The sequence below is a fragment of the Camelina sativa genome, chromosome 16, assembly GCF_000633955.1.
Source record: "Camelina sativa cultivar DH55 chromosome 16, Cs, whole genome shotgun sequence".
NCBI lineage: Eukaryota > Viridiplantae > Streptophyta > Magnoliopsida > Brassicales > Brassicaceae > Camelina > Camelina sativa.
The window spans coordinates 24384837-24400791 of NC_025700.1; the positions used below are offsets into that span (position 1 = coordinate 24384837).

General features: G+C 37.7%; 4 protein-coding genes across 7 annotated transcripts; 2 read left to right on the forward strand and 2 right to left on the reverse strand.

The window, feature by feature from the left end:
• Window positions 1-3715, forward strand: LOC104752211 (casein kinase 1-like protein HD16). 2 transcript variants are annotated; one of them, XM_019238322.1, is made up of 16 exons: window positions 1-385; window positions 583-714; window positions 800-873; window positions 988-1057; window positions 1150-1205; window positions 1352-1423; window positions 1518-1612; window positions 1691-1757; window positions 1845-1974; window positions 2051-2269; window positions 2368-2507; window positions 2590-2764; window positions 2887-2977; window positions 3065-3222; window positions 3326-3514; window positions 3594-3715. In XM_019238322.1, the coding sequence occupies exons 1-16, from the start codon at window positions 83-85 to the stop codon at window positions 3651-3653; spliced, it is 2031 nt and encodes a 676-aa protein (XP_019093867.1). In that variant the 5' UTR covers window positions 1-82; the 3' UTR covers window positions 3654-3715. The 2 variants fall into 2 exon arrangements, with proteins under 2 accessions (XP_019093867.1, XP_019093866.1); XM_019238321.1 differs by having other exon boundaries at window positions 2887-3222.
• LOC104752210 (casein kinase 1-like protein HD16) lies at window positions 3747-5433 on the forward strand. Its single transcript, XM_010474287.2, has 6 exons — window positions 3747-3918; window positions 4001-4175; window positions 4298-4388; window positions 4476-4633; window positions 4737-4925; window positions 5005-5433. The coding sequence occupies exons 1-6, from the start codon at window positions 3818-3820 to the stop codon at window positions 5062-5064; spliced, it is 774 nt and encodes a 257-aa protein (XP_010472589.1). The 5' UTR covers window positions 3747-3817; the 3' UTR covers window positions 5065-5433.
• Window positions 6365-11061, reverse strand: LOC104752212. 2 transcript variants are annotated; one of them, XM_010474290.2, is made up of 10 exons: window positions 10809-11061; window positions 10449-10516; window positions 10290-10367; window positions 9143-9255; window positions 8980-9039; window positions 8470-8571; window positions 7805-8351; window positions 7519-7724; window positions 7283-7446; window positions 6365-6934 (listed from the first exon to the last, which is right to left on the reverse strand). In XM_010474290.2, the coding sequence occupies exons 1-10, from the start codon at window positions 10979-10981 to the stop codon at window positions 6799-6801; spliced, it is 1647 nt and encodes a 548-aa protein (XP_010472592.1). In that variant the 5' UTR covers window positions 10982-11061; the 3' UTR covers window positions 6365-6798. The 2 variants fall into 2 exon arrangements, with proteins under 2 accessions (XP_010472592.1, XP_010472593.1); XM_010474291.2 differs by lacking the exons at window positions 10290-10367; window positions 10449-10516; window positions 10809-11061 and adding exons at window positions 9523-9600; window positions 9682-9749; window positions 10041-10259.
• On the reverse strand, window positions 11370-14360 carry LOC104752213. Of its 2 annotated transcripts, none has more exons than XM_010474293.2 (12): window positions 13938-14360; window positions 13684-13843; window positions 13392-13592; window positions 13255-13319; window positions 13108-13135; window positions 12960-13030; window positions 12792-12878; window positions 12627-12677; window positions 12322-12543; window positions 12152-12245; window positions 11925-12065; window positions 11370-11717 (listed from the first exon to the last, which is right to left on the reverse strand). In XM_010474293.2, the coding sequence occupies exons 1-12, from the start codon at window positions 14148-14150 to the stop codon at window positions 11632-11634; spliced, it is 1419 nt and encodes a 472-aa protein (XP_010472595.1). In that variant the 5' UTR covers window positions 14151-14360; the 3' UTR covers window positions 11370-11631. The 2 variants fall into 2 exon arrangements, with proteins under 2 accessions (XP_010472595.1, XP_010472594.1); XM_010474292.2 differs by having other exon boundaries at window positions 12960-13039.

Sequence of the window (15955 nt, forward strand, 5' to 3'; positions counted from 1 at the left end):
CCTAACCCTCGGATGGTTCTGGAAGACTCTTTCTTTCTCAGTGAGTTGGATCGTTCCATGGACGTCGACCACCAAGCGTACGATGCCTGAGCTGCGTAGCAACGCACACAGAGATCGGGCTAATAATAAGAACCCGAACCAGAACCCAATTGCTTTGACACAATCACCAGTTAGGAGAAATCCGAGGCGGCTGAAGAAACTGGTGGCCAAGGAGGAGGCGATTGTAGCAGCAGAGAAGACGACGCCTTTGGTGAATACTGCTGTAAAGGAGGAAGAACAGATTAGGGTTTCGAGAGAAGATAAGAAGATGGATGAACACGACAGTGGCGGTCAAGCAGCACCAGTGCCTGATGATGAAGGAAACACTCCTCCACTTCCCGAAAAGGTGTCACCTTTATTGTTTGGCTTTTGTTATTTCTACGCAATTTAGCTCTTACGAGGTTGGACTATTGTCTCTTGCATTGTTTGTGGTGTTGTTCTTGATTAGGAGAAATCTATCAAACTTGGCATGTCTGATTCTTGCAAAAGTTTGATTTTTTTAAGATTTAAGATGATTTGAGTATTGACTCGTTGATTCTACAGGTTCAGGTTGGTGGTTCACCTATGTACAAGTTAGATAGAAAACTAGGCAAAGGAGGTTTTGGACAAGTTTATGTTGGTCGAAAGATGGGCACAGCCACTCCTAATGCTAGATATGGGCCGGGAGCTATAGAGGTATGCTATATGTGTTTGCAGATTTACTTGCTTTCTTTTGATTTCGTTTGAGCTATATTTAATTTTGATGTGTCCACTTTTGCAGGTGGCTTTGAAATTTGAGCATAGAAGCAGCAAAGGATGCAACTATGGACCACCGTATGAGTGGCAAGTTTACAAGTGAGCGCTATGGTTTCTTGTGTTTGGCTCTAGGAATCTTCTTCTGTTTGTCCATATATTTGGTTTATACAAGGATGAGATAACTAATGTATGCTTTATCATCTGTTTGTCCAGTGCACTTGGTGGCAGTCATGGTGTGCCGCGAGTGCATTTTAAAGGTCGGCAAGGTGATTTTTATGTGATGGTATGTTGACATTAGCTAGATTTGAACAAAAACACTTTCTGTTCGTAGCTACTTGCAGTATGACTAATTATAGTGTTTAATCGTTCATACAGGTTATGGATATTCTTGGGCCTAGCCTATGGGATGTTTGGAATAGTACCACTCAAGCGTGAGCATCCCACCTGAGAAACCTTTACGTTATTTTGTAGCATTTGAAGATTTTGTTATATAAACCACTGGTGAACAGATGTGTTTCGGAGATGAGCCAGTTATATTCGTACTCACCATATGCTTTGTTTGTTTTATATGATGCAGGATGTCAACAGAGATGGTTGCATGTATTGCGATTGAGGCAATATCCATATTAGAAAAGATGCATTCGAGAGGGTAATTTTCTTATATTCTTGCTGACGGTACCGCCTACTGCAACTCTATTGCTTTAAATAACTTTCGTTTTCTGATATTCTCCTGTCTCTGGCAGATATGTGCATGGTGATGTCAAACCAGAGAATTTTCTGCTTGGGCCTCCCGGGACTCCTGAAGAGAAAAAACTTTTTCTTGTCGACCTCGGCTTAGGTATGTACTGTATTTTGTAGTAGGAGGAAGCATACTTTGCTTTCTTTGTGCTGCTTATCCAAGTTGTTGGTCTTGCAGCAACCAAATGGCGTGATAATGCAACTGGACTACATGTCGAATATGACCAGCGTCCTGATGTTTTTAGGTAAGTTGATTCAGCTAGTCATAAAGCTTGTGAGATTGATTTTTATCATTTTGTTACTTATTAATGTTTTGCATTTTGTGTTCTCAGAGGAACAGTACGTTATGCTAGTGTACATGCTCATCTTGGCAGAACTTGTAGTCGGCGGGATGACCTGGAATCTCTTGCTTACACTCTTGTTTTCCTTCTCCGAGGCCGGCTTCCATGGCAAGGCTACCAGGTTGGGGGATCTAAAAGTTAAATTATTCGATTTTTTTTGGCATTTTTCCTTGCCAATCATGAAATTTTTTTGTTAGGGAGAGAACAAAGGTTTCCTTGTTTGCAAGAAGAAGATGGCTACTTCCCCAGAAACTCTTTGCTGCTTCTGCCCCCTACCATTTCGTCAATTTGTTGAGCATGTTGTCAATTTGAAGTTTGATGAGGAGCCTGACTATGCAAAATATATCTCCCTTTTTGATGGAGTAGTTGGCCCAAACCCAGACATTAGGCCAATTAATACTGAAGGTGCACAGAAGGTGATTTGGTGATCTTTTTTATGACATGTTACTGTGGTTATGCTATTGAGGTTTAGTCTAGAATGCCTTAAGCTTTTTCGTGTTTGTCTGATGTGAAGCTCATACATCAAGTGGGTCAAAAGAGGGGGAGGCTGACAATGGACGAGGAGGACGAACAACCAACAAAGAAGGTCAGATTGGGAATGCCAGCAACACAATGGATCAGCATTTACAGTGCACACAGACCTATGAAACAACGGTGCCATCTTGTATCTTACTTGAGAGTTCTTGGTACGTACGTATATAAACATGCTGCTAACATGTCTTTTATCTTTGTGCAGATATCATTATAATGTCGCTGATGAAAGGCTTGCACAACACATTGAAAAGGGAAATGAGGATGGTTTATTTATCAGCAGTGTAGCTTCTTGCGCAAATCTCTGGGCCTTGATCATGGATGCAGGAACTGGCTTTACGGATCAAGTTTACCAGCTATCACCGAGCTTTCTCCACAAGGTAGCTTTATTCAATATTCTTGGGTAATCTTTCCAAATTTCTCATGTCTGCATAGCTGCTGTCACTTCCATTTATGATGTTCTTCAACTTGTTTGTGTTGTCATTTGGCCCATATCTTCTAGGAATGGATTATGGAACAGTGGGAAAAGAATTACTACATTACAGCAGTAGCAGGAGCAAGTAACGGGAGCTCATTTGTGGTTATGTCGAAGGGTAATGTTGGTTTATTCCTTTTGATTGCTGGTGTAACAGTTGTTACCGTTTTATCTATGTTTCACAACATTCATATTTTGTATTCAGGGACTCAGTATTTACAGCAATCCTACAAAGTCAGCGATTCTTTTCCCTTCAAGTGGATAAATAAAAAGTGGAGAGAAGGATTTTATGTTACATCTATGGCAACTGCTGGAAGCAAATGGGGGATTGTAATGTCGCGTGGAGCTTGTTTTTCTGACCAGGTCTTATGAAGTTAATTTATTTTCTTTTGGTTCTTGCCTTGAATAAAAGCATGCATCAGTTGGAATTGCATCATGATAATATGAGGATTGTTCTGTGATGCAGGTTGTGGAACTAGATTTTCTATACCCTAGCGAAGGTATACATCGTCGGTGGGAAAATGGCTACCGAATTACATCAGTTGCTGCAACATGGGATCAGGCTGCCTTTGTTCTTAGTGTGCCAAGAAGAAAGCTTACTGATGAGACACAGGAGACTCTTAGAACCTCAGCTTTTCCTAGTAATCATGTCAAGGTTTGGTTGCTTGTCTCTTTATTTCCTTCTCCTTTGTTATTTGGCATCATGGGTGTAACTTGTAGTCTTTTTTGTGCAGGAAAAATGGGGCAAAAATCTTTACATAGCATCTATTTGTTATGGTCGAACTGTCTCATGAAGTTCTTCTAATTTCTGTTAGGATGCAACTCATTTAGCTTTTACCATACATCCGCTCAGTGAGAAAAANCTATTGAGGTTTAGTCTAGAATGCCTTAAGCTTTTTCGTGTTTGTCTGATGTGAAGCTCATACATCAAGTGGGTCAAAAGAGGGGGAGGCTGACAATGGACGAGGAGGACGAACAACCAACAAAGAAGGTCAGATTGGGAATGCCAGCAACACAATGGATCAGCATTTACAGTGCACACAGACCTATGAAACAACGGTGCCATCTTGTATCTTACTTGAGAGTTCTTGGTACGTACGTATATAAACATGCTGCTAACATGTCTTTTATCTTTGTGCAGATATCATTATAATGTCGCTGATGAAAGGCTTGCACAACACATTGAAAAGGGAAATGAGGATGGTTTATTTATCAGCAGTGTAGCTTCTTGCGCAAATCTCTGGGCCTTGATCATGGATGCAGGAACTGGCTTTACGGATCAAGTTTACCAGCTATCACCGAGCTTTCTCCACAAGGTAGCTTTATTCAATATTCTTGGGTAATCTTTCCAAATTTCTCATGTCTGCATAGCTGCTGTCACTTCCATTTATGATGTTCTTCAACTTGTTTGTGTTGTCATTTGGCCCATATCTTCTAGGAATGGATTATGGAACAGTGGGAAAAGAATTACTACATTACAGCAGTAGCAGGAGCAAGTAACGGGAGCTCATTTGTGGTTATGTCGAAGGGTAATGTTGGTTTATTCCTTTTGATTGCTGGTGTAACAGTTGTTACCGTTTTATCTATGTTTCACAACATTCATATTTTGTATTCAGGGACTCAGTATTTACAGCAATCCTACAAAGTCAGCGATTCTTTTCCCTTCAAGTGGATAAATAAAAAGTGGAGAGAAGGATTTTATGTTACATCTATGGCAACTGCTGGAAGCAAATGGGGGATTGTAATGTCGCGTGGAGCTTGTTTTTCTGACCAGGTCTTATGAAGTTAATTTATTTTCTTTTGGTTCTTGCCTTGAATAAAAGCATGCATCAGTTGGAATTGCATCATGATAATATGAGGATTGTTCTGTGATGCAGGTTGTGGAACTAGATTTTCTATACCCTAGCGAAGGTATACATCGTCGGTGGGAAAATGGCTACCGAATTACATCAGTTGCTGCAACATGGGATCAGGCTGCCTTTGTTCTTAGTGTGCCAAGAAGAAAGCTTACTGATGAGACACAGGAGACTCTTAGAACCTCAGCTTTTCCTAGTAATCATGTCAAGGTTTGTTTGCTGGTCTCTTTATTTCCTTCTCCTTTGTTATTTGGCATCATGGGTGTAACTTGTAGTCTTTTTTGTGCAGGAAAAATGGGGCAAGAATCTTTACATAGCATCTATTTGTTATGGTCGAACTGTCTCATGAAGTTCTTCTAATTTCTGTTAGGATGCAACTCATTTAGCTTTTACCATACATCCGCTCAGTGAGAAAAAAACATCTGTTGTGATCAGTGATGCTGTGGCTTAGGGAAATCTTTTAGGAAGATTGAATGAACGATGGACGCCAGACTCTTCTTCACTAGTGCTGTATTGTAGTGTATCAACTGCAAAATTGTCCTTTTTTCAACTTGGATGACCTGTTTAAGGAAATATGTTTAACTTTCTTAGATAAAAAAAAGGGTAGTCTGGTCTTATATTTTTGCAAGATCATGTTGATATTATGTGGCAGTGGCTGTAATGAAGAAGGAAATGGATGTTTTTGATATTTATTATACCTGTCTTGAGAGTTTTGTCTTGTCATTTTGTCAGTGAATGTAGGAACCAAGAATTTGAACGATAAAAGAGGTCTTTGACACTTTTGTTGAGAGATTTAAACCTATCGTGATCGTCATCTTTATCTTCTCGACATCTGAAAATGAGGTGATGTTGGGCTACTCCTCTGGAATTGTAACGATCAGCTTTCTGAGACAGCCGCACACACTTCAGCTGTTCTAAGATGTCGTATGGGGGTTATTTATCTTTACCTTTCTTTTCGCTTTATTGCAGCAGCTCTTCACTATTGCTAACTGAATCATAAGGTCAATGCAGCAGAATATGGGGACATCTCGTCATCACTGCTGTATGCTGCTTTGTATCTGAGATGAATGGTAATTATTTCTTTCATGGTTCAAAATTACAAAGTACTTGTTTGAAGCATGAAAGGTACAGCGATGATCCAAGTAAGCATGTACAGCGGTGATCCAAATATTTTGTTTGTTGCAGTGCATGCAAAACAAGTTCACTGTCATCAACTAGTCTCACTTGTGTTGAAACGGGAAAAAAAATTATCTTGCATTTTCTGATTTCTGCCCTGTTTTTGTTTCAGATGTCCTACTCATGTTTTTCTATTCATCTGGTTTTGTTGTTTAGTGAAGCACACACCATCAGTAAATTAAGGAAATATAGATGTCAAGCAGTCCGATACAAACTATTGATATCTCTGGTATTCTCGTATCTAAGCTTGATCTATGAACGAAACCAGTTAACTAAAAACTAATTATCATTTGCTCAATTGCAATTGAAGCGTCAGTGACAGTACATTCTATGCATTCATAAATGTAACAATAACCAGTTTGCTATTGATATACGACAAAAGTCTATGGATCAAAACTGGATCCAAGAGAAATATAAATCTCGTACACAATCAAAGGGATAAATTCCAATTGATACTTTTTAATTCATCCATATAGTAAGCCAAGTCACCCTTAACCTTTATTTCCTTCAGAATATTAGCATACGTATTCCATACACAAAAGTGACGCTTTCTTTACAGAACTAAAACGCTCAGCAATGAAACTTGAACGGATATTCCCATATTAAGAACACACCTTGGAATATCATACTCATTGACCCACCACCACATCATGCATGCGAGTACATATATAATGTTATGTATATTGATGAAGATATCAAAATCCTTTAGCTGTTTTGTTACTACTTGAGACTATACTTTTAGTCAGCTTTAGCTTTCACAAGCTATCTTGTAATATTCAGGATAAATGATAACTAAGGATGGTACCGGTTTTGGGGGGTGTTTATGGTCGACACCTTTCTTTGGCACTACTGATTTGGTATTGAAAGAGAATTGAATCCGTGAGGAAGACCTGGTGTTAATACCGTTTCAGCACATGTCATCTGCGACCTGTGAGCCCCGAACTGCCCAGAAAGATGATGGCTTCAACTTCTTGTTTGTCGCTGTGAAAAGCCAACCCAGTTGGGTTTCACACGTCGCACAGTTTGCAATTGTCCATGCATACCTGCGGATTTAAGACATAAATCAGAGTTATGGTAGACTTGAAAGATTACGGATTAGGCTGCTTAATAAAGTACAAGATCCAATGCTCTAAACAAGTTAGCCTATGCCTATGAACAATTGATCTAAAGGGTTTACTTGCAACAAGTTGCGCCAGCTGCTTTATATGCTAATGCTTATAAAAAATTAGCTTGTTTTGAACTTGTAAGCTCCCTAGGACATATAATAGTGATTGAGCTCTATTTCTAAATGACTGAGGTACCAAATGAGTTATAAGTATAATGAAGGAAGTAGGTCAATTAGTTCAAATATAAACGTGATTAAGGACAAACATTGATGAAAAAACTCTTACCCGGGAAACCAGCTGTCCTTTTCAACAGGTCTACCCGTTAGCGCTATGTCATTTGCTTTGTAAAAGGTCATTATCTCGTGCACATAGCCATGTGGGTTTACGTATGCACCAAGAGGACCTTCATTAGACATAACCAACATGTCTTTTCTTCTTGCTATGACAGTCTGCATCAATATGCAAACGTATCAGAACAAAGAGGAAGTATAAATGGTATATACCATGCTCCCACAAAATACCTGACAGTGTTTACATCGAACACGATCAAAACTTTCAAGCAATTCAATTTCTCGCTGCAATCTGTAGGAGACTCCATTGAGCTCCAAGAGCTCTTGTCTAATTGACTCAGACACAGGGATTTTACTAGCAATGGAAAAGGATAGAATATCTGGTTTATTCACAAAAGCCTCCATGTTTGGAACCCCAACTATCTGCTTCCACAGATCTGCATATTATCTTAACATTAGCAGACTCTAACTACGTGTGCTACTTCTAGAAAAATATCAAAACGAACAAGAAGTTTACCTGCTGCTCTTTGAGCAAGATAATATGAGTCGTACATCCTATACAGCCAGAAAGGCCAAAATGCTCTTGGGGCCATGCGGAATCGGCTTAGATCAGTATTTCCCCGGAAATTTGCCAGCCTATTTTGTTTCTGACATATCTCTTGTGAAACAGGAGTCTTACTAATTGACGATTGCCCATCTTCCTTTTCGTCATCATGGTCAGAAGCTAAACATCCAATGGATCTAGAGCTGTATGGGTTAGACCCACTAGATTGCATATCTGATGTGTTGACTACTAGATCATCCTCACTACTTGCTGAGTTATAAAATATTGAGTCAACTACTGAATAATGAAGTCTTTTTTCTGAAGGAGAAAGAGCACTTTCGAAACTTTCTTCAGAATTTGCTACTGACTGAGCGTCCATATCTTTAAGAGGTGTAGATAACGTCATTGCACTCAAGGGTGAGCGACCTTGCAACTTGCTTAACGGTACCAGTTTTCCAAACGCATCCCTGGGAGTCCTCAGGGGTACATCTTCCTCAACAATTTGTAGCTCTCCGCAAGGCTGCAAGAAGGATTTCATGAGATATAAGCTTCTTACAGAATAAAAAAAGATGCATTCCCCTCTTTCACTAATAAAAGAGGTGGAATGCCTATGTATATCTATGAGAGAATGTCCATACAAATCCTTCAATGTCAGTCCAACGACGCACTAAACGGAACCGCTGTTGTCCACGAGTAATAACATTGAATGAACCATCACCAAGTCGACGGAACTGTCGTATCTGCGATTATCACCGAGAATAGTATGTTACATGTTGAGAACTAGAAGATACAAATCATTCCCACCAATTAAATATATAAAACAAAAACCACGGCATTTCCCAACTGTCTGCATCAAGACCCTGTTCTCAGGCATTGCTCCAGAAACATTGCGCAAATAATATAAAATCTACAGTATTTCACGCAAGAAATTGATCAACGAGGATGCCAGTTCTAAAATGTATTTATATCTTAAGAGATGTTCGTGCTAACACCAATCACATCAGATCCCACAATTCCATACAAAAATTGCAGAAAATTTCGAATACAAAACCACGGAGGTCTTAAGATGAGACAAAAGCAAAATATGTTTTAGAACAGAAATCTGACAGGTGTAACTTCATCTAACAATCAATAGAAAGAATGATCACCTCTGCTGTTGTCCCCACACTGGCATACTTGAGCTGAGCACCTTCTCTGTAAACACGGATCTGAATATAACAGGATAAATTTCAGATGAGTAATTTTTTCTTGTAGAAAAGAAGAAGATATTTCGAACCCAAATCAAGCAAAGCAAAGGACTAAGTAACCTACCACACCTATCGTAGATGGAGCATTAGTTTGGTTTAAAGCTTTCTCAACAGCAGCCAAGAAACTAGCCTGAATAATTCTAAGGGGTAGTGTTGCCTCTGGAAAAAGAACCACTCCTGAAGTATTGCAAAGCAGCAGGGTCAATTTGTTACACATATATCTGGGTACAAAACACTAGGAGGGGACAGATGACTCTTCACACCATACACACGAATTGGTTTATAGAAAAGGTACTTCAAGTAAATCTGAAGAAGAAACATAGTGTGCTTGTTCAATTCAAGTAAGCACCTCATGTCCGTGAACATGATTCTTAGATTAATGCTACAGATGTAACCACTAAAAGAAGAAAACTATAACCACTCCGTATCTATTATTATAAATACCTTCAAGATAGAAAAGAGGGATCTTCAATACTGTGCCTCCATCCGCATAAGCAATTCTGTTTGGAGTGTCCTCAACCTCTGTTAAACAATACAAAAACGTAAGCTCAGATGTGGGAAAACATATAAGAAAACACACAAGACGAGAGAATCCATCCATACCGCCAAGATAGGTATGTAAAGAAGACAAAGCTGGGTTGAAAATAAGTTCATCATCACCAAGGTTACCACTGGTCAAGGATCACCCAAATCAAAAGTCAGAAAATACAACGAGTATTAAACGAAGATGAAAGCAACAGCTTGATTCCCCACACACCCCAAAGAATAATCAAATCACTGTTTCGTAGATCCGTTACCTATAGGAACACTAAACCCTAAGTAATGCAAAAACTGGAAAATCAAACTAGTCGAGAAACTGATTCAATACTGAAGAACCAACACTGAGAAAGAGCAAATGAAACGAAGAATAGAGTGTGCAGGTAAGAAAACGATCGTATACGAGGAGAGATTTGATTGCTTACGAAGCTTGGGCGTGGGAAGAAAAGGGAAATGCAGAGAGATCAACATCATCATCGGAATCGGAATCGTGGAGGTAATCGACTTCTTCGACCTGTAGTTCCTCGAAATCAAGCTCGCGAATCTGCTCGATCTGAAGCCTCTCTCTCTCTCGAATCCTCTCTTCGTCCATTTCTCTCAGACTCAGAGTTTCGTTTACCCGCCACCAGAGTTGAGTCTCTCCTTAGTCCNTCCGTATCTATTATTATAAATACCTTCAAGATAGAAAAGCGGGATCTTCAATACTGTGCCTCCATCCGCAAAAGCAATTCTGTTTGGAGTGTCCTCAACCTCTGTTAAACAATACAAAAACGTAAGCTCAGATGTGGCAAAACATATAAGAAAACACACAAGACGAGAGAATCCATCCATACCGCCAAGATAGGTATGTAAAGAAGACAAAGCTGGGTTGAAAATAAGTTCATCATCACCAAGGTTACCACTGGTCAAGCATCACCCAAATAAAAAGTCAGAAAATACAACGAGTATTAAACGAAGATGAAAGCAACAGCTTGATTCCTCACACACCCCAAAGAATAATCAAATCACTGTTTCGTATATCCGTTACCTATAGGATCACTAAACCCTAAGTAATGCAAAAAACTGGAAAATCAAACTAGTCGAGAAACTGATTCAATACTGTAGAAACAACACTGAGAAAGAGCAAATGAAACGAAGAATAGAGTGTGCACGTAAGAAAACGATCGTATACGAGGAGAGATTTGATTGCTTACGAAGCTTGGGCGTGGGAAGAAAAGGGAAATGCAGAGAGATCAACATCATTATCATCATCGGAATCGGAATCGTGGAGGTAATCGACTTCTTCGACCTGTAGTTCCTCGAAATCAAGCTCACGAATCTGCTCGATCTGAAGCCTCTCTCTCTCTCGAATCCTCTCTTCGTCCATTTCTCTCAGACTCAGAGTTTCGTTTACCCGCCACCAGAGTTGAGTCTCTCCTTAGTCCTTTGTTCGCCACCAGAGGCTCTGCGTCTTCCAGGTTTGTCTCCGTCCTGGTTAAGTTATCGGGCCGGTTTCTGGATCCAATACCCGGCCCAACAATTCAAACCATTAGTAAATTATAACAAAATTAACAATTTTCAAGGTTTTGTTGGCTGGGCAAACAAAACCAAAACCAAGTACCCGAATTCGAACCCGAAAATTTAGACTTAATTTATATAATTTATATGTTTTCCCCAATAAATTTATATAATTTATATATATATATATAAGAAAAAGATGAAGATGGCATATAAATTTCTTAATTCAATGAAAATAAAATTATAATAAATGATAATGATACTGAATAAAGTTATTTCCATCTAATACTGTTGACAAAATGATCAAAATCCCTTATGTTGCCATAAATTACATTTTCAACCAAAAAAACGAATAGTGCTAATAATACAATTTTCAAATCTAAGTAAACGACACCAAGACCACAAGTCTTGCCATCAAGAATGGAGCCAACAAGTTACACACTAAATACAGCCGATTTTGGCATCACTTAAAAGAGAAGAATTCCAAAAACCATAACATTGAGCCAGAATTCCTAAAAGTCAACCACCGTACTTGCAAAGGTTCTCGAAACCCATGTACTCGTGCCTTTGGATTTTGCCGATCATGTTCACTATTCCCACTCCACCTACGAACAGAGACACAACGATAACAAAATTACATGTATTTCAAAGGTGATACCATGATAAAACCCGCCAGTGGCTGCGGAAAGTATTCGTTATATCCATTTCAAATGATTCGAAAATACAGAATAGCCATATTTGTACAGCTAATATATGGATGAAGCAAAACATATAAAAAAAAACGGTTCGGGTGACAAGAAGATAATATATACCAAGCGATATCGCACTGATAAAAATCATGGATGCAAGGATGAAGATGATGAGAGATGCCCGACCGAGGGCTGAAATTAGCCTTCTGACTACATGTTGTCCAACTATAGCTGCAATCGTTGCTACTCCCACTAGGTACAGAGCTGCATAAAAAGTTAAAAAATATGAGGATATCAAGAAAATATAATCGATTATGTGACCTTATCGAACAAAATGATATAGAACTCACCATATGGAACAGGGAATCGTTTGAGAAGATAGTATTCTACAACAGACATGGATGATGAGAAAGTCATTGCAAAAGTGGCTGTGGCACTTGAAACCTACAAAAACAAGTCATTCTCGATTAATAATGTTTCTTTTATAGATAAACATTTACTCAACTTGTTAAAGAACCACCTGTGGTGGTACACCTAGCTCCAAGAACAATGGACCCATGATGAAACCTCCACCTAAACCAAGTAAACCACCAACTATGCCTGCCAATATGCCAAATGTACAGTAAAGAACTAGCTGGCCAACGGTGAAATTTGAGTCTCCTTGTCCCTTAGATGCAATGATTCTTCTACCCTGGTACAAAGCTACTGCCTCATAGCCTGATACACCAACTGCAACCGGAATCTGTATGACGGTAGGATTATTTGTAAGCATCTATAAGCAGTATATGTGAATTTCTCTGCAAAAGAACTTAATTGACTTTGTACCTGTAACAAATTTATGACCCAATACGCTACTGAACAAGTAGCCAGATTTTGCTGTTTCAATAGTAGACCATGAAGAAGTATCAATATAGCTTGAACATAAAACAAGTATCTTCAAATGATACATATCTATATGTATTGCTAGATAAAGAAAAAAAAATACTTAACCTTGGATATCTGCAGTGCCAAGAATACAACCCATACAAACACGAGAAGTCCCAGTTCCTTCCAGTATACATTTTCAAGAATACTTACCTGCAGTACATTAGCGTTTGTTAACTGTGACATAACTTGCAAAGACAGAACCAGCAGTAATGTAAAGAGAATAGCATATACCTCTTCTTTCTTTTTGTTTCCAGGGTTCGTGGTCGGAGCTGCGGGAAGTGGTATGTATTCCACTTCAGTGCCTGATACACCTAATGAAAAAGCAGATTATGTGAGTAATGTTTTCCCCAATAAATGCAAAACAGAGGTTTAAACTCACCATTTGACTCTAAACGCTTAGCAGCTTCCTGTATTAACAATAAAGAAAAAAATAGTTTGATGGGTTATTATTACTCATTAAGATTAGTACAGTCTAGCAATAAATGATACAACCAACCCCAGTTTGCCCAAGAGGTTCGTGATGTACCTTTTTCTCTATAGTTTCCTTATTCCAAGTCTCAGAACCCTTCAAAAACGCCTTTGTTGACGTGCCTGCATACATGATACATTGATCAAAATGGTGACTCTAACGCAGATTGGGGAAAAGGCCTGAAACTCACTTACCTAGAAAGAGGATAATGAGTAGAACAGTGACCAACCAATCTGGGAAAAGCACATTAAACGCAACCCCAATACTAATCCCAAGCATAAGCATAGGCTGGATCAGCAAGGCGAGATCATAATCAATGATTGGCATATCAAGTGTAGGATGCCTCAGTTTAAGATTGTAATACACAGTTGACACAGACGCACCCATAATCATACCTACAAAACTCATGACACTATTAGCTAGTTTTTAAAATAAATAAAAAAAACACCAAAGAGAAAATAGTTGTTAAAAAAAAGGAATCTTTACATTTAGAAATAGCAGTAGCAGATTTAGGATCAAAGCCAATAATCAAACTAAGCATAGGAACGAAGATACCACCACCACCAACACCACCTACACTACCAAACGCAGCACCGAAGAATCCAACAAGTGTTCCCAAAACGATTTGCCAATTAAACTCAAATTCCTGTTTATACAACCAAAACAAAACCTCCCACATGAAGAACATAATTACAATCTCACAAAGAGGACGAGAGAGACTTGAGAAGAATGGTACTTACAGGCCAAACATGGTGGTAACCCGTTTGATCAGATTCCCAGAGAAAATTAACGGCTTTGAGAAAGAAACTACTTGATTCATTTGAATCAAATCTCTGAGCTTTTCCTTTAATAAATCTTCTTTCGGCGGAGACGAAGGCGAAAGCTAGAGCGAAATTGAGAAATACCAGGATTACCGATCTCAAACCCAACCACTTCGATTTCAATTCCGCCATTTTGGTATACGGAGAAAGAAAAAAAATCAAGGATGGTGGAAAAAACAAAGGGAAAAGGAGACAAATTCAAAAAGGAGGAGGAAATGGTTTGTCGCTTCCACGATCTAAAGAGAGATCAGGATTCAGACGACAGGTGCATGGGAGATTCAATATATTCTCGACAAAAAGAAATGAATATTCGAAATGAAGAGGACTCTGAATTTTTAATTATTATGTTTTTTAAGAATGCCAAGTAGACAGAGCGATTGCGTGTGTGTAACTTATGTTTTTTTTTTTTTTTCCTTTTTTTATGAAGAAATTCAGATATGTTAACATTAATGACGCACATTGAGACAACACTATAGGTCACGTAATGATGTAATAGAACTACTTTTCTTTTATTTGGACAAGCACAACAATGTCATTCAGTCCACCTGTTATGATATACTACTATTTGCATTAAAGAATTGGCCAATTAGGGAGATAGATTAAAAGAAAGAGAGAAAAAATGTGTATGTGTATTTAAAGTTTGATTAATTTGGTTGGTATCATAATTTAAGACTTCTAGTTGTACGTAAAAAAAAGTATCATAATTTATGTTAAAAACTTTTTTCGAACCTTTAAAAAACCTTATAAATATTTGGATCCAATCTCCAAGTAGTTGTTACTATTCCAAAGTGGTTTAAAACCCCTATAAAACTTTATAAATTTCTAGATTTTATAAAGGGTATTATAAAAAATGATTAGATAAAATGGAAATTTTAAAAATTGGTAGAAGAAAAGTGGTAGTTCCCAAAATTCTACTTTTATTTCTACTTTACTCTTTGAGGACTGGTCATTATAAATGAAATGTAGTGCCGAAAAAATAATAAATGATAATAATAACTCTTAAAATATTTCACTATATCAAGATATCAAAATCTAAATCTAAACCCTAAAATATGACATGATGTACAAAGGTGAAATTCATTATCTAGGATGTATTGTAATTTGTAGGATAAAGATTTGGCGAAATTTTTGTTACAACATACAATGAGATGATTAATAATAATGAAGCAGTCAATTTTGTTGATAAAGAATGCAAAATGATTGTCTTAACTCTTAAGTAAATGAATGATGTTTGGACTCAAAACATATAAAGGAAAAAATTGGTTGAAGTGTCGAATTAAACAACAAATATCTGAGTGAACTTTATAGAACATAAAAGCCTTAAATATGGTTAGTTCTCGCATTATCTTTACAAAATTTTAATATGTCAAACAGACGGAAGATGAACAAATGGTGAAGATTTAGCATGTAGTAGATCCATGATACATATAATTCGCTAGTCATATAAAGTTTTAATAGAATACTAATTAAGACTATAGCGTAAAGAGTGTGATCTTGGTTTATATAATTATTTATAATCTGAAACTGGCACGCAAGTATCACATTGACGGGATAAAGCCTTTTATATAGGACAGTCAAAGTGGTGGACTACTAGGAGAGAATGGGGATCTCAAATTATTTCTTCTTAATGATGTTTTGTATAGTGGTTAAAACTTAAAAAGCTGAAAATGATGTTGATAAAATGTGTTTGCCTGCATAGATAACTCATACCCATATTATACTACTATCAAATCTAAATTGAACTAGAATAGGGAGCCAACAAACTCAGATTACTGTAAAACCTCTATAAACTAATAATCAAAAAATAAATTATATTTTATTCATTTATAATTATGCTAATTTATTTATTAATTTAGAGATAATTTTTTCAATTGTTATATAATGTAAGATTTTATCTTAAAACTCTAGAAAATATGAATTAAGACAATTTGATCTAA